The following is a 23,167-nucleotide window of genomic DNA, read 5'->3' on the forward strand; positions in this document are numbered from 1 at the left end:
GACACAGTACTAACTGGTTTCAGAGTAACAGCCATGTTAGTCTGTATTCGCAAAAAGAAAAGGAGTACTTGTGGCACCTTAGAGACTAACCAATTTATTTGAGCATAAGCTTTCGTGAGCTACAGCTCACTTCATCAGATGCATACTGTGGAAAGTGTAGAAGATCTTTTTATACACACAAAACATGAAAAAATACCCCCCCTCCCCACTCTCCTGCTGGTAATAGCTTATCTAAAGTGATCATTCTCCTTACAATGTGTATGATAATCAAGTTGGGCCATTTCCAGCACAAATCCAGCCCCCCCACTCCCCCCCCAAACCCACTCTCCTCTTGGTAATAGCTTATCTAAAAGTGATCACTCTCCTTACAATGTGTATGATAATCAAGGTGGGCCATTTCCAGCACAAATCCAGGGTTTAACAAGAATGTCTGGGGGGGGGGGGGGTGAAACAAGGGGAAATAGGTTACCTTGCATAATGACTTAGCCACTCCCAGTCTCTATTCAAGCCTAAGTTAATTGTATCCAATTTGCAAATGAATTCCAATTCAACAGTCTCTTGCTGGAGTCTGGTTTTGAAGTTTTTTTGTTGTAACAGTACTACCTACTGATGATCAGTCCCAAGGCACTAAGGCTAGGGTAATGGCTTTAATGTAACCATACTTCAGTGAAGAATGATATTTAAAAAATATTTTTCCATTAACTACAACATTCTACATAATTAATCTACGTTTATTAAGGCTTTCTTTTCTCAGTTGCATGATTTATATATTTAGTTTAATTCATAGCTCTGTTACAGGAAGTTAATTGTAATACATTATTGTACTCTCAACTCTCAAAAGTGTACAGGCTGTTATTTGACTTACATCAGAGGGCAAAAGGAAAGAAATTTAATAAAATAATTTTAAAAGCAGATTTAGAATTATGTTCTCAAGATTTCAAATTAGTTATCTAATTTTTAGTTATCAATAATGGCCACCAGCATATGAGTTTGGGATATTTCATGTTAAACTGAAACCCAGTAACACTGAGTAATTTTACAATAATCAGATGCTTAAAAAATAAAAAGGTGAAAAAAAACCCCCTCAGAAAATGGCAAAGTTCCTTTAGAGGGACTTTTGATGGAATTCACATCTTGTTCACACTGTCTGCTGTAAGTTAACACACACCCTGCATCATTTCTTGCTCACTATCTTCATATTTTTGATTACTTGTATCATCAGAGTGCCTAATTCCCTTACTGGTTGTTCACAGCTACTGTATCCTAAGTGGCTTTTTAATGTGGTTATTGTTTTTAACTGATTACTTTTGATCTTGTATGAGAACAAGTAAATAGACACATCTTTCTCAATACTTTTCATTATTGGTTATACTTTTGTCATAACAAAAACCAGAATCCCTAAATATGTAGCACACACACAAAAGTAGTAACAAAGCTGCTATTTTATTGTTGAGATTACAAATTTGGTTGATAAAGATAACTGTACTGACATAATATACCTGGACTTCTGTAAAGCATTCGACACATGATATCCTGATAAAAATGAACACGATACAAAAATCAGTTTAGCTTATATAAAATAGATTAAGACCTAGTTAACTGATAGATTGAAAAAAGTAACTGTAATGAGGAATCATCATCCAATGGGGAGTTTCCAATGGGGTTCTGCAGTGATCTGTCTCAGCCCAATACTGAGAAAATATAAAATTATTGCTGGTTAATTTTGCAGATGACACAAAAACCAGTGGACTGGTGATGATGGAAATAGATCAGTTATACGGACTGAGCTGGCCTGCTTGGTGAGGTGGGATCACTTGAACAACATGCATTTGAATACAGACAACGTAACATCACACCTTTAGAAACAAGAATATAGGTCACATTTATAAGATGAGGGACTGCATCCTAGAAAGCAGAGACTCTGAAAAGGACTTGGGGTAATTGTAGATAACCAACTGAATATGAGCTCCTAGTGCGATGCTGTAGTTAACTAAAGACAGTGAATGCAATCCTTGGAGGTATAAGCACAGGAATATCTGGTAGGAGTAGAAGGTGGTATGTACCCCAGTATACAGCATTAGTGAGACCACTACTGGAAAATTGTGTCGAACTCTTGTGTCTGCACTTCAAAAAAAAAATGTGAAAAATTGGAAAGGTTTTTAACAGTGAGGATAATTAACCATTGGAACTGCTTACCCCAGGATGGGCTGGATTCTCTATAACTTGCAGCAGAAGTCAACACTGGATATCTTTCTCTAAATATTATAGAGCTATAACCAGAACAGAAGTTATGAGCTTGATGCAAAAATTAGTGGGTGAAGTTCTGCAGACTGTGTTCTCCATGAGTTCAGATTAGATGATCATAAGAGCCCCTTTTGGCCTTAAAATCTATAAATCTACTCTGAAATAAATCTATGATGATGTGCAAAGTGCACTGTGCAGAGTTTAGTGCACTGTATCAAGCAACAAATATCTTAATGAGATACTAGTACTAAATTTGGGGTTAGAGTAGAGAGGATTTCAGAAGAACAAACAACAAAAGGATTATTTTTAAAAGCAAGTATAGCAAGGGTTAACCAAATAAGCACATGCTTATAGGTCAAGAGACCACAACTTTCTTGAGACTGGCATTTACAGTATAATGTATGTTTCATACATAACATATATGGCAATGATGTGTCTCCCTCGAAAATTATGTTATTAGGCTAATTCAACAAATGGACAGAGAAGAATCATTCATACAGCACACAAACTTTAGTGGCTGTGCCAAGTTATCTATGGTGACATTAAAGGGATTGTTAGCAACCACTGGAAATCTATAAATACATTCAGTACACAGAGCCCCCGTTAGACAACTCGTGATGTGCAGCACTTCTAAACTATGTTGCAACCCTCTAATATTCCACTGTGTATTCAGCACACCACATAAGCCAAGGAATAACCTTTTGGTACAGACAGAAGGGTAAATACAAGTAATTCTGCAATGATCTTTTCCCTCTACTACAATTTGTTTAGTTTAGAGCACACATCTTGATCCACAGTTGAAACTTAGTATCAGTTTCAAATGCCAATTTACAAGTGGCAAGAAAAGTACAAATTACTGTTAGTATCTCTAGCTTCCCAGAAGGGTTATTTTTGTTATTTTCTTTGTTATTTCTTTGTTATTTTTATTATTTGCCAAAGTAATGGTGAGTAGAAACACTGCCTTAATCATGGTAAATATCTGATCTCCACTGTACACAGAGACCAAAATGGAGCCAAAAAGCTGAGAGGTTCTAATGACCAGATAACTTTCTTATTGCTCAGCTTTCAACTACCCTTTATAAAAAATATCACTGCAGGCTGCTGCTGAACCTGATAATCTCACACAGAAAAACTGAAATGGGGTTAGGCAGGTACTTTGTATCCAATTAAATTAATTGTATTAACAGTTTTTCTTCTACTGCACCTAGGGCGCAACAGAAAAATAATGGCAAATTGACTATGCTAACAAAAACATTTTATTGAACATATCTTACTAGTGAGATGGCTTCACTATGTTTATAGATTAGGCAACAGTGTCACAGATTCCTAATTTTTCCCTATATCCCACCATAATATCTTGGATTTGCTAACAGGGTAGATCTCCGTTTCATGATCAGATTAATTTTCTTCTGGATGCTTTGTCCAAAAAATTTCAAATAGTAATAAAGGTAAGAATAAATGGAATAGTTTATTACATTCAAAAATACAAAGATTTTTAAAGCAGATGATTAGTTACAGAAATATTTTGTGAGTTTGTTACTGGTTTCTTGTTTATATATCTGTTTGATACAGTTTTAGAATGACTGTTAAGGACACCCAGGATATTAAGGGCACCATTTTGTTATTTTTATAAATCTAAATAAATAAAATCAATCAACTTAATTTCATTTAAAGCTTGAGGTTGGGCTTTATTCATGATGGCCTCTCTTAAAATTGTCTAAAACCTTCCACCACCAAAACCACTCTTAACAGAAAGAATGAAAGATTAGTTTCAGAGTAGCAGCCGTGTTAGTCTCTTGTTCACATTCTGACCTATTCATGATGACGACAGCACCTCCTTTGTGTTGTAAATGGCTTGTCAAGTTTTTGTAAAGTCCAGCCATGAGGAAGTTTATGGAGACAAGGTCCATTTACAACGCACACTTTGCTTCTCCACAAAAAAAAAGTACACTAAACTCTCTAAACTACTACATGCCACAAGGGGCCACAACAGTGGTTCCCTTAACCCACCCAGCAATATTGTTAATCTATCCAACTATACTCTTAGCCCAGCAGAAGAATCTGTCCTATCTTGGGGCCTCTCCTTCTGCCCCTCCACCCCCACGAACATGATGCAGTTCTGTGGTGACCTAGAATCCTATTTTCGACTTCTCCAACTCAAGGAATATTTGCAGCACACCTCTGAACAACATACTAACCCACAGAGACCTTCCTACCAAGACTACAAAAAGAAGGATTCTGGGTGGACTCCTCCTGAAGGTCGAAACAACAGACTGATCTTCTACATAGAGTGCTTCCGCCGACGTGCACAGGCTGAAATTGTGGAAAAGCAGCATCACTACCCCCTAACCTCAGCCGTGCAGAACACAATGCAATCCACAGCCTCAGAAACAACTCTGACATCATAATCAAAAAGGTTGACAAAGGAAGTGCTGTCGTCATCATGAATAGGTGGGAATATGAACAAGAGGCTGCTAGGCAGCTTTCCAATACCACTTTCTACAAGCCATTACCCTATGATCCCACTGAGGGTTACCAAAAGAAACTACCCCATTTGCTCAAGAAACTCCCTGAAAAAGCACAAGAATAAATCCGCACAGACACACCCCTGGAACTCTGACCTGGGGTATTCTATCTGCTACCCAAGATCCATAAACCTGGAAATCCTGGGCGCCCCATCATCTCAGGCATTGGCACCCTGACAGCAGGATTGTCTGGCTATGTAGACTACCTCCTCAGGCCCTACGCTACCAGCACTCCCAGCTATCTTCGAGACACCACTGACTTCCTGAGGAAACTACAGTCCATTGGGGATCTTCCTGAAAACACCATCCTGGCCACCATGGATGTAGAAGCCCTCTACACCAACATTCCACACAAAGATGGACTACAAGCCATCAGGAACACTATCCCCGATAATGTCATGGCAAACCTGGTGGCTGAACTTTGTGACTTTGTCCTCACCCATAACTATTTTACATTTGGGGACAATGTAGACCTTCAGATCAGCAGCACTGCTATGGGTACTCGCATGGCCCCACAGTATGCCAACATTTTTATGGCTGACTTAGAACAACGCTTACTCAGCTCTCGTCCCCTAATGTCCCTACTCTACTTGCGCTACATTGATGACATCTTCATCATCTGGACCCATGGAAAAGAAGCCCTTGAGGAATTCCACCATGATTTCAACAATTTCCATCCCACCATCAACCTCAGCCTGGTCCAGTCCACACAAGAGATCCACTTCCTGGACACTACAGTGCTAATAAGCGATGGTCACATAAACACTACCCTATACCGGAAACCTACTGACTGCTATTCCTACCTACATGCCTCCAGCTTTCATCCAGACCACACCACATGATCCATTGTCTACAGCCAAGCTCTACGATACAACCGCATTTGCTCCAATCCCTCAGACAGAGACAAATACCAACAAGATCGCTATCAAGCATTCTTACAACTACAATACCCACTTGCTGAAGTGAAGAAACAGATTGACAGAGCTAGAAGAGTTCCCAGAAGTCACCTACAACAGGACAGGCCCAACAAAGAAAATAACAGAACGCCACTAGCATTCACCTTCAGCCCCCAAATAAAACCTCTCCAACACATCATCAAGGATCTACAACTTATCCTGAAGGACGACCCATCACTCTCACAAATCTTGGGAGACAGGCCAGTCCTTGCTTACAGACAGCCCCCCAACCTGAAGCAAATACTCACCAGCAACCACACACCACACAACAGAACCACTAACCCAGGAACCTATCCTTGCAACAAAGCCCGTTGCCAACTGTGTCCACATATCTATTCAGGGGACACCGTCATAGGGCCTAATCACATCAGCCACACTATCAGAGGCTCGTTCACCTGCACATCTACCAATGTGATATATGCCATCATGTGCCAGCAATGCCCCTCTGCCATGTACATTGGTCAGACTGGACAGTCTCTACGTAAAAGAATAAATGGACACAAATCAGATGTCAAGAATTATAACATTCAAAAACCACTTGGAGAACACTTCAATTTCTTTGATCACTCGATTACAGACCTAAAAGTGGCAATTCTTCAACAAAAAAACTTCAAAAACAGGCTCCAACGAGAGACTGCTGAATTGGAATTAATTTGCAAACTGGATACAATTAACTTAGGCTTGAATAGAGACTGGGAGTGGATGGGTCATTACACAAAGTAAAACTATTTCCCCATGTTTATTCCCCCCTTCCACCCGTCACTGCTCCTCAGACGTTTTTGTCAACTGCGGAAAATGGCCCACCTTGATTATCACTAAAAAAGGTTTCCTCTCCCCCTCCCCCACACTCTCCTGCTGGTAATAGCTCACCTTAAGTGATCACTCTTGTTACAGTGTGTATAGTAACACCCATTGTTTCATGTTCTCTATGTATATAAATCTCCCCACTGTATTTTCCACTGAATGCATCTGATGAAGTGAGCTGTAGCTCACAAAAGCTTATGCTCAAATAAATTTGTTAGGGTATATCTACACTACGAAATTAGGTTGAATTTATAGAAGTCGGTCTTTTAGAAATCGTTTTTATATATTCAAGTGTGTGTCCCCCTACAGAAAATGCTCTAAGTGCATTAAGTGCATTAACTCGGCGGAGTGCTTCCACAGTACCAAGGCAAGTGTCGACTTCCGCAGTATTGCACTGTGGGTAGCTATCCCACAGTTCCTGCAGTCTCCAGAAATGAGATTCAAAAGTTCGCGGTTCTTTTCCTGTCTACCTGGCCAGTGCATCTGAGTTGAGTGTGCTGTCCAGAGTGGTCACAATGGAGCACTCTGGGATAGCTCCCGGAGGCCAATACCATCTAATTGTGTCCACAGTACCCCAAATTCGACCTGGCAAGCACTAATCCACTTGTCAGGGGTGGAGTAAGGAAATTGATTTTAAGAGTCCTTTAAGTCGAAAAAAAGGGCTTCATCGTGTGGACGGGTGCAGGTTTACATCGATTTAACGCTGTTAAATTTGACCTAAAGTCCTAGTGTAGACCAGGGCTTAGTCTCTAATGATAGATTAGGTGCTCATCTGGTGAATTATAGTAACTGATTGTAGACAACAGGTCAGACTGCCAGAAAAAAATGTGACAGAGAAACACACAACACTTAAACTCTTTCTCCTCATCATCCAACACTGATTCATTGTCCTGAGTTAGCCCTGGGACATTAAGCTTTCTTCTTTAACTGGCATGTTCATTTGGGAGCACGCTACCACCAAACTAGCTTTAGCAGTCAGCCTTTCTGTTAAATATTCTTTCTGCCATTAATTTCAAAATGATATCAACATAGCCAAAATCTTCAACATTAGGAACTAAAGTCAATGATCAGCCAAAGTAATTTTTAAATACAGTCTCATGTAAGTCAGTGATAGTCAAAATAGGCGGAGTCAAGGCAACTAAACAGCCCCACATCACAGTAAGATATGGTGGAACACCTGTTCAGTCTAAATGCAGTTGGATTTCATGGGACCATGTTTTTTTGCTCATATTGAGGACCTGAAAAGTTTATCTGACACCTAAGAATCCAAGAACTAATCCAGTTTATCAGAATGAAGTATACCTGCATTGGCACAGCCTTCCTGCAATTTGAAGGAATAAAAGCAGTCACTCACATTAAGATCATACCTACAGCTTATGGGCACGGAAAAGAGTGAAAGCATTTAAAAAGCTCGATATTAGAGGTTGACAGAGGTTCTCTTGCTGTGGAAGTTGGGAGTGGAGGGGAGAGAGAGAGGAGTCAGAAAGAGAAAATGAGAAAAGAGGGAAGAGGCAAAGGAGTTCATTTCTGCAGGAATTTAGAACAATATACCTCACTACTTTCTGGTCCAAATTTAAAACTTACCTCTTCAGTCTTGCTTTCCCACTAAGAAGAGCAAGCAAGCCAGTAAGTTAGCATGCATGCACACACGTGCACACACCCACACAATGTTATATACATATACATACACACATGTACACATTTAAAAAAGGAAAATACATATGCAACTAGTCTCTCTAGTAGGGAGGAAAAGAAGGGAAACCTCACATGACAGCACTAGTATCCCTGTTTATTCTTCACCCTGGAAAGTGCTCAAATACCATGAAAATAGCCATGACACAAAAGTCTCAGTAGAATCTACTTGAATGAGAAGAGGAAGAAAAAGATCCCTGGGGAAGAGAGAGAAAACCTGGAGCTCTTCATTGGTCCTGTCTTGTTTAGTGTTTGAGCCCCAGATGGCCCAAGGCTCCCCTGCTGGTCTAGGTCTGGTTTTCAACGACAGGTCTACTCCACACTTTTGCATTCCAATGCTAGCTCTTTAGACTGTGACAGTTTGTACCTTTATATTTGCCCCATTTACAGGATTATGGTAAACCTTGTACAAAGTATGCCTTGTGAGGTGCCATTTGAAAACTCATGATTTGCTGATCATTATTGTCCTGGTAAAATATGTGTGGCAATACTGCATATAAATTATAATATCCTACTGTCTGATATTACTGGGACATGCTCCAACACGTTGTGGAGGGCAGCCACAAACCAGTTCCCCAGAGACAAAAGGTTAGCCAATGCCTCAGCCAGGAGCCAACAAAATCAAATGGACCATCACTTAATCAAGTGGCCGCTCTTTGGCAGAAGAGAGGGTGGGGGCAAAAATCTACATCTTGAACAAAGAAACAGCTGGAGGTTTCCATCCACAGACTTTCTGCCTCTCGACCATCAGCTGGAGATTATTCTTGCACAAGAGAAAGGGTTATAAGAGGAAAGAAATACACCTCGAATTATCTCTCCCTTTCTCTCTATCAATGACACCAAAAACACTTGAAGAAAGGAAGCAGCTTCAAATTCCCTTAGCTTGTTAAGTTAGGTATTAGTTGAGTTTTACTTTTTATTTCTTTGTTACCAATTCTAATTTTTATGCCTCGTCGCTTGTGATCACTTAAAACCTATCTTTCCAGAATTAATAAATTTGTTTTATCTAAACCAGTGTGTTTGGATTGTGCTTGTGAAACTCCATGTGGGATAACAGGATTTGTGCATATTATTTTCTGTTAATAAAATGATGGACTTTATATGAGCCTGTGTTGTCCAGGTGGGAGCTGGGCAGTACAAGATGCACATTTCTGGGGGGAAATTTGGGACTGGTATTTGCTCATGTTCCCCTGCAGTGTAATTTATGAGTGGCTGGCTATACCACTCATACAGTATAACTGGGAGTGATTTAAATGCTGGAGGCTTTGCATGAGCAGACCAGGAATGGTTGCTCTCACAGCGAATCACCTCAGATTGGAGAACTGCAACCAACTGGAGAATTGAGGGGACACAGCTGTCCAGACACAGTTAAAGGTTTCCTCTGTTATTGCCACTGCTTGCATTTGGGCATGAGGACAACAAGCGTACACTTAAGCCTGATCGTCCTCTCATTACATCTTTTTACACTGAGGTAATTCTACAAAAGTCAAAGTGGAGTTACCTCTGACTGACACCAATTTAAACTGAGTAAAAAAATCATTAAAAACAGTGAGATACCATAGGGCTTTGCAGAACTGAAGGTGGAACCAAACACACACTTTTGGAACAAGATCCCACAATGAATCACTGTAATGGGAAACTGAATGTGCATCAAGGGAGTTCAAACATAGGTAGGAAGCAAATCTTTAATTGCATTGTTTACAATAAATGTTAAGTGTCCAAGAAAACAGAGAGAACATCTCTCATATATAAAATCTTTGAATCCCACTGAATACTGTAAAAAAACTGTACAAGAACTGTTTGACATTATGTAAGTTTTATCTTACAACCTTGCCAAGGTTAGCAAGACCTTTGGTAATCTGCTAATTGCCAGCAGAGGCAGATTTAGAATCCACACCTGACTTCTTATTTTAAAATAAATGATCTAAGTTTTGCCTCAGTAAATTCATTCAGGCCAACTCTCTCTTTCCATGCTAATCTCTATTGGAGCTGAATACAGCCTAGTTCATACTGAACTGGTTTACCAATCACAAGCCAAGAAAACAGGTAGCAGTAATTCATTTTATTTACGTTTCAGTATACAAAAATGCACATAACCAATTTCAAACACATGTAGTTTTTGTTTAACATGGTACTGTACTGTGCTTTGTCCCTGCTGCTGCCTTACTGAATACTTCCCCATTCCGAATGAGGTGTGTGGTTGACCAGTCAGTTCGTAATTCTGGTGTTCATAATTTACTGTATTTAAAGTGCCTAAGAGACAGATAGGTACCTAAGTTTAATTGATTTCAGTGGGAGTTAGGCATCTATATACTTTTGAAAATCCCAGTGGGCACCTAACTGCATTTTTAGGCATGTACAGATCTTTAAAAATCTGGTCCCTAGGAACATTTGAAAATTTTATCCTCATGATCTCCTCTTTGCTCCCAATCCAGAACATCTCGCCTTAGGCCAATGGATATTTTCTAGCTGCCGCTTTGCCTGTGTACATGTAGGGTGTTCTGTACAACTGACATGCAGAAACTTCATGGGGCTGGAAGAATACTCAGAACAGTTGGTATATAGGGAGCTCTAGGGAGCTAGAGCATTATCAGTGCAGAGGGATTGCTCAGAAATTTTAACAGCAAGCCTCTACCTAAAGCTGTACTAAGCATTGCAAATCAGAGCTGTCAGAATTTTGCTTGCCAAATCCTCTTGCATTTTCAAGTAGGCAGGAAAAGGCATCTCCTTGGCCCAGGACCATTAACTTTTCAAGTTTCAACTCCTTGCTCCAAAGCACGGAGACACGAGAGCTCTTTAAAGAAATGGTTAGACCCAAAACAAGTTGCATGAACAGATGAACTTAAGAAATAAAAATTTTATTTCATGCACAAGTTAGTAGGAAGGAACAAAAATAGTATATACAGTACAGTAACATATATGAATAAAAATGTTTAGATAGTGTCTTGCAAACATTTTTTCATAACATAATCAGCTCTTTTAGAAAACAGGTATTAAATTCCTTCAAAATGTATTTTAGGAAAATATTTTAAAAGATTTGCAATAAAATGCAATATTGGAAACATTTATGGATGAAAAGTCAGCTATGTGGAAAGTCAGCTACTGCCAGGATTAAACTGTTTTCCTAAATTTGTAATCTCTTACATCCTCTGGGCCAAGAAGGCTGGGGGACATTACACTCATAGACTTTAAGGCCAGAAGGGACCATTATGATCATCTAGTCTGACCTCCTGCACATTGCAGGTCACAGAATCATACCCATCCACTCCTATAATAGACCCATAACCTCTGGCAGAGTTACTGAAGTCCTCAAATCATGACTTGAAGACTTCACATAGTGTAGGAAGCACACGGCACTGGCATTACAAGAAAAAGAGAAACAGCACCTCCAGTTAGAAAGTGGAATTGTTGGGACCTGAAGATAGTCCTGCCCAACACTTTTAACTAGAAGGATGTTGGCCTTGACCACGAGAGGCAGGGATGGGGAGGGAAGCTAGGGGGAAAAATGGTTCTTGCGTGGACATTTCAAAATCACATATTATCCAAGCCAGTATGATCACATTACTTAAATAAAGGATACAAGTGAGAGGTTTTACCACTAAATACAGGAAGTTTCACTAATTCCCTCATTTTTAGAATTCTGTATCAGTTTAAAAACAGTTTTCTATTTTTGTTCTCTAACTTGTTTGCCATCAAGTGGCATAAATTATAGGAAAAAAACTACTGGAACACCAGTATTAGGAATACAGAAATTTGTGATCTGTCTAGTTATTCTAAACTTAACCTTTAATCTTTGGTCTACCAGAGACCTTCAGATTTATAATAAAAAGAAATAACTATTTTTTTTCAATTTCAGGTGTATAGAACATTAACTATAAAATCTTCCATTTATATAAGCAACTGAAAGGAACCAGGGTATTATTTAATCATTGTATGACATTATGCTATCTATTTTTCAGAATATTTAGAATGTGATGATAGAACACAGTAAACATTATGAAAAAGAACATTCTTCCAAAAGAAACATTTTGGGACAGTACTTGTAAACCAACGAAGAAACAAATGCATGTCACTTTCATGCCAAGTTTAACATTTGGGACATTCATAGCATACTTGAATGTCTTAAAAACAAAATACACATTGACATACTGCCCAAAAGATGTTCAGATGTCACGTTTCCAAAAAGATATCACTGATTGCACTCATTGTCTGCTAAAACAATATCACAGACACTCAATTTTTTTTATGACATACATTTTTCCTCAGTAAGATTATAAACATTATGGTCCAACCAAAGAAGATCAACTGTCTGAAGCCCAATGAAGTTTAAGTTGGTAGTGTTACTTTGACTCAGGAAATATCAGTGAATGTTTTTCATTCATAGTCATTTTGTGAAGTTTCTGCTTGTGATGTTTTCAGTCAGATCTATTTTCCAGAGTTGGGTCTTTACCATATTTATAAACATTGGGCCTCCAATATTTTAAAGTGTATTGTTCAGTGTACAATGCCTGGGCCCACATCAAGCATTTATGCATATGCACACCTTTATGTACAACCAAGTACACATGCATTTTTTGAAATGAATGTTTCAGATGTCATTGAATAAAGTTAGTGAGATTGTACTCTACCTCATTAAGTAGAATTTGTGCAAAGAAAAAAAATCTAAAATTGAACTTATTGGTTTTGTTGCTTTGTTTTACTTGTCACGAGGGTGGGGGCAGTTCCTCTTTCAAAGTATAAGAACACTGTAAAATTTTAACATTTATCTTTGACATTGGTCCCATTTGGGAACTTAACATGAAGGATGCCATTTCTGGGCCCTCTTCAGCAATTGTCAGTGAAAATTCTAACTGAATAGTTGCTATAGAGCACAGTTGAAGTCAGCTGAAGTTTTGCCTAAGTAAAGAGTGCTGATCAATTCTCCATGTATTCTTATTATTTGTATTATAGTGGCATCTAGAAGCCCTATTCAGAGATAAGGGGCTCGTTGTGCTAGGAATTGAATAACAAAAATGTGTTTTTATTAAACCACCCATGGCTTGGCTATCGTACTAAAGTTACACAAAACAACAAATGGAGTTTTGAGAGTGAATTTTGAAAAATTAAATGATGAAGAATGCAAAGAAAATGATGAATGCATAGGAAGAAAATCTAAGGGGAAAAGAAGTTCAGGAGAGCTGGCAGTTCCTCAAGAAGACAATATTAAAGGCACAACAGAAAACTATTCCAATACAAAGGAAAGATTGGAAGAATAGTGAGAAGCCAATATGACTCCATCTGGAGCTCTTTAATGACATGAAATTATACAAAATGTGGAAATATGGTCAAATTCATGAGGAGTACATAAGAGCAGCACAGGTATGTTCAATAATATTTAGATAAGTTGGATGTATTCAAATCAGCAGGGCCTGATGAAATTCATCCTAGGGTACTTAAGAAACTAGCTGAAGCAACCTCGGAGCCATTGGCAATTATCTTGGAGACTTCCTGGAGGATAGGAGAGGACCCAGAAGACTGGAGAAGGGCAAACATAGTATTTATCTTTAAAAAGGGAACAAGGAGGACCCGGGGAATAATAGACCAGTCAGCCTAACGATAGTACTCTGAAACATACTTGAGCAAATTATTAAACAATCAATTTATAAGCACCTGGAAGATAATAGGGTTATAAGGAATAGTCAGCATGGATTTGTCAAGAACGAATCGTGCCAGACCAACTTATTTTCCTTCTTTGGTAAGATTACTGACCTTGTAGAAAGGGGAAGCAGTAAATGCGATATACCTGGATTTCAGTAAGGTTTTTGAGACAGTTCCACTTGACACTCTCATAAGCAAACTAGGGAAATTTCTAGATGAAATTACTATGAGGTGGGGGCACAACTGGTTGAAAGATGGTACTCAAAGAGTAGTTATCTATGGTTTTCTGTCAAACTGGGAGGGCGTATTAAATGGGTCCCACAAGGGTCATCCGTGGATCCAGTACTATTCAATATTGTCATTTATGACTTGCATAATAGAGTAAAGAGAATGCTTAAAAAAATCTGCAGATGACACTAAGCTGGGAGGGGTTGCAAGCACTTTGAAGGATAGGTTTAAAATTCACAATGATCTTGACAAACTGGAGAATTAGTCTGAATCCAACAAGATGAAATTCAATAAAAACAAGTACAAAGTACTTCATTTAGGAAGAAAAAAAACCCCAAATCACAACTACAAAATGGGGAGTAAGTGTCTAAGCGGTAGTACTACTGAAAAGGATCAGGTGTTATAATGGATCCCAAACTGAATATGGGTCATCAATGTGCTGCTGCTGCTAAAAAAACACTAATATGATTCTGGGGCGTATCAACAAGAGAGTGTCACATGTAAGACACAAGAGGTAGTTGTCCTACTCTCCTCAGCACTGGTAAGCCCAAGTTGGAGGGCTGTGTCCAATCCTGGGCACCACAATTTAGGAAAGATGTGGACAAATTGGAAAAAGTTCAGAGGAGAGCAACAACAATGATAAAAGGTTTAGAAAACCTTACCTATGAGGAAAGATTTAAAAAACCGGGAATATTTAGTCTTAAGAAAAGGAGACTGAAGGGGGACCTGATAACAGTCTTCCAGTATGTTAAGGGCTGTTAGAGGACGATGATCAATTGTTCTCCGTGTACACTGAAGATAAGACAAGCCGTAATGGGCTTAATCTGAAGCAAAAGAGATTTAGGCTAGATATTAAAACTTTCTAACGATAAGGGCAGGTAAGCTCTCAAATAGGCTTCCAAGTGAGGTTGTGGAGTCCACATCATTGGAAGCTTTTAAAAACAAGCTGAACAACACATGTTAGGGATCATCTAGGTTTACTTGGTCCTGCTACAGTGCAGGTATCTGGACTTGATGACTTGTTGAGGTCCCTTCCAGCCCAACATTTCTATGAATCTTCTGAATACTGCTCTCAGGGTTTATCAACATTTCCAGTGGCAGGGGAAAGAATGAGCTGAGTATTTTTTTTTCCTCATAGACTCATAGACTTCAAGGTCAGAAAGGACCATCGTGATCATCTAGTCTGACCTCCTGCACATTGCAGGCCACAGAACCTCACCCATTCCTGAAAAAGACCCCTAACCTCTGACTTAGTTACTGAACTCTTCAAATCATTGTTTAAAGTCTTCAAGTTATAAAGAATTCACCATTTACATTACTTTAAGCCTCCAAGTGACCTGTGCCCCGTGCTGCAGAAGAAGGTGAAAAAACCCCAGGGTCTCTGCCAATCTGACCCAGGGAAAAATTCCTTCCCAACTCCCAATATGGCAATCAGACCCTGAGCATGTGGGCAAGACCCACCAGGCAGATACCTGGGAAAGAATTCTCTGTAATAACTCAGAGGCTTCCCCATCTATTGTCCCGTCTTACGTCTGTTAGTTTGAACATGGAATACTCAACAATAAAGGGAGAAATTACCCTTGTGCGTTGGATGGTCAAAGGGAAACAAACTTCTGGCAGCGGTTAGAAACTACAGTAACTCCTCACTTAAAGTTGTCCTGGTTAACATTGTTTCGTTGCTGGCCAATTAGGAAACATGCTCGTTTAAAGTTGCACAATGCTCCCTTATAACGTTGTTTGGCAGCTGCCTGCTTTGTCCACTGCTTGCAGAAAGAGCAGCTGGTGGGGGCTTGGAATCAGGGTAGACTGACAGCCCCACATCAGCTCCCCGCTCCCCTAAGTTCCCTGTGCGGCCGCTGCCCAGCAGGATATCAATTGCCAGCAGTTCAGCTGTCCCTCCCCCCACTGCCATTGCTGCTCCCGGAAGCCTCCTGCTTGCTATGCGGGGGGGAAAGAAGGGGGCTAATGTCAGGGTGACCCCCTCTCCCCCTCGCTTACCCCATTTCCATAGAGCAGGGGGACAAGACAGGACTCAGGTCAGGTTATTCAGTCTGGAAGTAGAATGGAAGGCGCAGTGCTGGCAGCAGGGGCTCTCTCAACTTCCTGATCTACTTAAAAAGGCAAAAGTACTTAGAGTGGAGTCAGTGTACTTAAAGGGGCAATGCGCGTCTCTCTATAATCCTAATCCTAACTATACAAATACAATGATGGGGTCTAAATTAGCTTTTACCACTCAAGAAAGAGATCTTGGAGTCCTTGTGGATAGTTCTCTGAAATCATCCACTCAATGTGCAGTGACAGCCAAAAAAGTGAACAGAATGTTGGGAATCACCCAGAAAGGGATAGATAAGACAGAAAATATCATATTACTTCTATATAAATCCATGGTATGCCCACACATGGAATACTGCGTGCAGATGTAGTCGCCCCATCTCAAAAAAGATATACTGGAATTGGAAAAGGTTCAGAAAAGGGCAACAAAAATTATTAGGGGTCTTGAACGGCTTCCGTATGAGGAGAGATTAAGAAGACTGGGACTTTTCAGCTTGGAAAAGAGGCGACTAATGGGGAGATATGATAGAGGTCTATAAAATCAGAGAAAGTAAATAAGGAAGTGTTATTTACTTTTTCTCATAATACAAGAACAAGGGGCCAACAAATGAAATTAATAGGTAGCAGGTTTAAAACAAACACAAGGAAGTATTTTTTCACCCAATGCACTGTCAACCCCTGGAACTCCTTGCCAGAGGGTGTTGTGAAGACCAGTACTATAACGGGGTTCAAAAGGGAGCTAGATAGATTCATGAAAGATAGCCACTGATGGACCTATTAGCCATGATGGGCAGGGATGGTATTCCTAGCCTCTGTTTGCCAGGAGCTGGGATTGGGTGACAGGGCATGGATCACTTGATGATAACCTGTCTGTTCATTCCCTTTGAGGAACCTGACATTGACCACCGTCAGAGGACAAGATACTGCGTTTGATGGACCTTTGGTCTGACCCAGTATGGCCATTTTTATGTTCTCATGTTCTGTCTCACATACACAGAGTGTGTGTTTCTGTCTGCCATGCTGTCTCCCCTCCCCTGTAGAGTGTGAGGCTACATTAATAACAATGTGTTAATCCTTGAGGGCTCAGCTGTTCTAGTTCATCATTTAGCAGTAAGGCATTCCCTGGGAAATATCCCACCCTCTCTGACTTCATCACCTCAACCAAGTTTCACAATCATCATTGCTGTGTAAAGTATTAAATTGTTTGTTTAAAACTTATACTGTGTGTTTTGTCTGGTGAAAAAAATTTCTCTGGAACCTAACCCCCCTATTTACATCAATTCTTACGGGAAAATTGGATTCGCTTAACATCGTTTCGCTTAAAGTCGCATTTTTCAGGAACAGAACTACAACATTAAGTGAGGAGTTACTGTAATGGAATTCAGAAAGGGTTTTTAAGGAGTTGGGTTTGAGGGGGAATCTGGGGCATTTTAATACTTTTTTTTAAATCTGGTGCTAAGGTTGCTTTTGTAGCTTGGTATGGGAATTCTTATTTCAGCACCCAACTGCAACAGTACGCAAGGAGCTCTAACTTCTAGAAATGGATGGTAAGGAGAAACTGAGGGAGGTACAAGGTGGCTTTATCCTTTATACCTCCTGTTGGGCACAAGGATACATGCTCCATCCCAACAGGTATGAGTAGAGAAAACTCTCCAGTCTGAATGCCCGGGGCACTCAAACATCTAAGTGGAATAGACATGTGCAATCATTTGCAGAATATGTATATTCAACTAACTAAATAAGCTGATGGATATATGATACCTATAAGTGGCCATGTAATTTAAAATGCAATCTACATTTTATATGCTTTATATTGAATACATTTCGTCATACACAATGTCGCACTGAGAAACAAGGCTGAATGTGGACAGTGGGAGCTTACTTCACAAGGTTAAATTCAAGGTTCTCAGTTAATTTATCTCAGTATCTAGATGCTCAGTATCTAGATTGTCTATTTTAGAGCCACTGAAAGGCTCACAAGAGAAGTGTGAATTTATTTAATACTAGGATCCTACTGTGTTACAGCTGCTAGGCTTTTAAGTATAGTGTTCCGTTTCCACAGTTGAGTTTCAAGGTATTTAGAAAAAATACTTGTTACTGTTCTCTATCTCACAGGGAAACAGTGTACCATGAAACAATACAATACAATACAGATTACTGCTTTTAGTGTTTAAATAATCTTCTTATTGAATCAACATTAGGTCCATGTGGACTTGAAAACATTATTAGTTTTTTGAAGTAACTATTTCAGAAACTCAACCCTTTTTAAGTCTTTTTGTGAGTTAGAACGGTAAATACAAATCTACATTGTGCTCAAGACTAAAAATTATTGTCCAAGATTTCATTGTTTATCATTTAGGTCCCGGACACAGCAGTTCACAGACTCATTTGTTTAATGAGACATACAGCTGATGGTCAAAGCTATATTACTTAGTTACATAGTTCAATGCTTCAACGAGATTATCTTTCATTAAAGTTGTACGTGTGTTCAATTCTTGTCTAATGACCATGTAATATGGCACGTCCACTTATTATCTTTGGGCTTCATAATGAAACAGGAAGTTTGGCTATAAACAATGCAGTCACGGAACAAGCTTCACCAAAGCAAGTTCATCTGAAAAATATGCATCCTTCAGAAGATGGGCAGGAACAGTGCTCTATGGACCAAGATCCTACTACTATTTTGCATCTGTCTAATTATTAGGCAATATTAGAAATAAAGTTTTTAATTCATATGGGACCAGTTGTTTAATGAGTATTTCTTGCAAGAAGTTAATTAATTAAAAGCAGTTGTTGGAAATTGCAGCATCAATAATGACCTAGCCAGAATTAGTATAGAGATTATGAAATTCACAGTGATGATGAAGAGTACATGTTTGCAAGCTTTACTCAGCCATGAAAGCATTGCTATGGAATATTTCCTTCCATACTTTAAAAACAAACAAACGAAGAGTTGACAAGACATAAGACCTTTTTTTTTTAGTTTAATCTATGAAAATATCCGTAGATCTTCAATGAACTGTACTGAAGTAAAGTCTATCCAGTTTTTTGGCTACATTTCTACAATTCACCTCAATTAGTTTATTTGCCCGAAACTCATCTTAAAAAACTGTAGAGCTAAAGAAATAGAGTGCACCCAAGATTTCTCCTGCTATTCTTAAAATTCCAGTTGTGTCTAAAAGGTACAATATAAAATTGCTGCTATTCAGCAAACTTTTTTTTTTTTTTAAATTATTCAGTGAGGTTTTCAGTAGCAGTATAGAGTAATATTTCAACTCCAGGAACATGGAAATCATACTAATAGAATTTTTTTTAAAAAAAAGTTAATTGTGAAATAATAGCAGTGTTTTTTCAATTAAATCTATCTGCTCTTAAGGAACAAATAATTTTGGATCACATGTACTAGATGTGTAATTTTAGAAACACATTAGTGACAAACAATACCAAGATTTTATTTGTGATTATTTACAGTGATACTATATGTTGGAAGGAAAGTTTCAAACATAATTAAATTTCATAATTATGAATTGCATTAAGTTTGTCCTTAGGTTCTTCCTACCAAGGATTCCAAATAATATGACACAATATAGACTATCTGAATTAATTTACCTTTTTTTGCCTTTTTTTGAATTGATTAAAATTGTCCAAAAATTAATAAGACATTTAAAAAGGATCACTGCCAAATAGTTAATACCTAAAAACTGATTTACCTAAAAAAATAGCATAATTTGAGGACTATCCTTTCATTTCTAAAAATCTATTTTTTTTATTAATCCATTAGTTTTGCTAATAAATGGAACTAAACAAATGAGATTAACCACAAGAAGATATATACAGTACATAGATACACAACATTTAACATTTAAAACAACATATAGGTCTACAATATTTTGTTATTCTGAGAGAGACAGCCAGCAGAGGGAGCAAAAGTTAACAAACTCCATTCATGGAGCAGAGATGACAATCACTATGCTAATACACAAACAAGGAAGTAAATGAAAAAAACACCACCATCTGTCTTACCTTGCATAAAAAAATACATGCAAAAAATAACTGCTAGACAGAAAAAGGAAAAAAAAAAAACCAGTATGGAGTAACACTTTTATTCTAATTCTTCTAAGCGATTTTTTTCAAATAGTGGAGGGTAAAAACAAATAAAAGGATCCCAAATAAGTACTCTGAGGTGTCCTTTCAATTAAACAAAAAAAACCCCCAAACCCAAATACAGACTTTTAACATACAAAAATTCCCTCATCTTAATATCAAGAATATAGGAATATTGTCTGAAATAAATTATTTAACAACACTCTATTATGAGTATTTATTGTTTTTCAAATGCCTCTTTTCTTGCTTTTTATTTTTGATTCCAAGAGATTTACCTGCAGGTTGATCTCTGCTTCATAGAAAGTTAAGCATGAACAGTAGTGCCGTTCTGAGTCTATATCGGTCAAAACCACCACAAAGAATGTAGGCTGCTTTCTTTCTCTGGACAACTGCCATCCTGCAGGCTGACAAAACTAATTAAAGAAAACAAGAAAATGCCAAAATATAGTTAAACAACAATAATACTATTTTAGAAAAGCGTCACAAATAGTTTCTAACAATATAGCAGAAATTTTCTTGAAACATTAAATATAAAAAATAAATACAAGAAATAAAAGTATCTGTGCACAACAGTATGTAATGATACTCTGCAAAACAAGAACAGAGCTACCTACCAGATCTTAAGGCCTATCATCAGCTGGTGTAGACTGTCATAGCTTCATAGATTTCAATGGAGTCATGACAATTTACACCACCTGAGAATCTGCCCCCCGCCCCTCCCAATTCAGTATTCAGGTCTTTCCAAGTGCATTGATCAAACACTGATGGCAACAGGACTTGTGCACTTGTAGGGAGAGAAAAATATCTCAGTCCAAATTCTGATGTGGACCTTACAAGAGATTTTGCATCCTAAAATTATTTCTATATTCCCTTGCAACATCTCTTAACAAAATAAATTGAGACTATAATAATATGAAAGATGAAACAGGTCTTGAAATTCTGGTAAAATACTTTTAACATTTTGCAGGTTGGTGCTTATTAATATAACTGGATAGGTGTCTCCAGCAGTTTCCCTTCCTGTTGCCTATTACAGAGCGTGAAAGTACCTTCAAGTCTGAAGATTATTCATCAAAAGAAATCCAAGCAGACTAACCAAAAAATATGACACTTGCATTACAAGGACTATTTTGGATGCCCTCAACAGGTCCAAAGTTAGTGGTACGGTGCATTTATAACAGGTAAATTGCTAAAACCGATACTCTAATTGCTACTTTGACCAGAATTTTCTCTTTTAAAGCAGTCACAGCTTATTTTCTATACAATTCCTTATCAGTCCTCTAATTAAATATGCATGAAGTAGTCACACAATTTAATCTTTTGAACTATAATGTAACACTACAAACTGAGAAATCTGAATAAATTAATTCAAACAGAATACATATTTTTTTGCTACAAGTAATTCAAATTCAAGCTGAGCTTTACTTATGCAAAATTAATTGTTAAAACTCTGACATGCAACTCATTTTTTATTTAAAGACGTACATTATCATTTGCAAAGTATTTTTCCACATTAGCTTTCTGCAACAGTGGAAAAAAACCTTTTCAAGTGACATGGCATGGAAAAAGTGAAAATGGAAGTGTTATGTACTCCTTCATATAAAACAAGAACCAGGGGTCACCCAATGAAATTAATAGGCAGCAGGTGTAAAACAAAAGGAAGTACTTCACATAATGCACAGTCAACCTGAGGAACTTGTTGCCAGGAGATGTTGTGAAGGCCAAAACTACTACTGGGTTTCAAAAAGAATTAGATAAGTTCATAGAGGATAGGTCCATCAATTGCTATTAGCCAAAATAGTTAGGGCCGCAACCCCATGCTGTTAGTGCCCCTAGTCTCTGACTGCCAGAAGCTGGGAGCGGACAAGGGGAAGGATCATTCTATGATTGCCTGTTCTGTTCATTCCCTCTGAAGCACCTGGCATTGACCACTGTTAGAAGACATGATACTGGGATAGATGGACCATTAGTCTGACCCAGTATGGCCGTTCTTATGTTCTAAACATTTACACTGAAGTATCCCATGCTGGATGCCTGTCGCAGGATGATAATTTTTTAATTTCAGCTAAAACAGTCCAAAATTTTTCAATAATGAGGTTAGGCAAAAGTACATGTTAAAAAAACTTTTATACAGATGTTTCACTGGGAAGCTTTAGCATCTCCCTGCTTCGAAGAAGGGATCTGAAATATGACAGGGGGCTGCTGTGGTTTCAGGGACAAATGTTTTGCCATCACTGTGAAAATCTGCCCAAGTTACAAGCCTCTAAAAAAATCACAGTTCATACATGCACGTGTACGTCCACAGAGCATGACTTTAAATGCAAATACCATGCTGTTAGATGGAGGGATGCTGGGTTGGGGTATTTAATCCTGTCTCTGTCCCGGGTCAACAGGTCAGTGAAGAGCTAAATCCAGATGCATGGGTGCACAGACACCTGGAGAATATTCAGAAACAAGAACTACTGGGCTACTTGGGAGCAATCAGGATCACCAATGTTCCCTTGTTTAATCTTCTTCAGAACATGGGGTAAGAGAGGGATGATTAAAAACTCACATCAGCTGTCCAACGCCCTCTGGAGTCATAGCCTTGAGCTGTTCTGGAGCAATAGATGGGATATTTCTTGTTCTCTTGACATACAAAGATAGCAACACTGGGTATCAACACTGCTGAAAGATGCTCCATCCCACGGAATCATGTAATTACTATTTGTGGTCTCTGGAAAAATGTCTGCTGAGGCTGTCTGCTAATGTACTGTGTACCCCTAGGAGGTGCGCTGCCAAGAGGCTGGTCTAGTGTCAAATACACCAGTTCCAGAGACTAATCACTTCTTTGCAAAGAGGGGTGGACCTTGCTCCCGTTTGTTAATGTAGTAACGTTGTTCAACATGACTTGGACATGTAAGGGTTGAATAAATGGTAGGAACTGCT

At 38.6% G+C, this 23,167-nt stretch overlaps 1 protein-coding gene across 6 annotated transcripts in view; it reads right to left on the reverse strand.

Moving 5' to 3' along the window:
- SBF2 (SET binding factor 2) overlaps positions 1–23,167 on the reverse strand; it is a 559,107-nt gene that overhangs the window by 282,720 nt on the left and 253,220 nt on the right. For all 6 annotated transcript variants that reach the window (XM_073347556.1, XM_073347555.1, XM_073347560.1 and 3 more), the window contains exon 3: positions 20,518–20,655. In XM_073347556.1, coding sequence (XP_073203657.1) covers positions 20,518–20,655 — 138 coding nt within the window. The remainder of the gene's footprint in view (positions 1–20,517; positions 20,656–23,167) is intronic.

Source organism: Lepidochelys kempii, chromosome 6 (genome assembly GCF_965140265.1).
Source record: "Lepidochelys kempii isolate rLepKem1 chromosome 6, rLepKem1.hap2, whole genome shotgun sequence".
In the NCBI taxonomy this organism is placed as follows: domain Eukaryota; kingdom Metazoa; phylum Chordata; order Testudines; family Cheloniidae; genus Lepidochelys; species Lepidochelys kempii.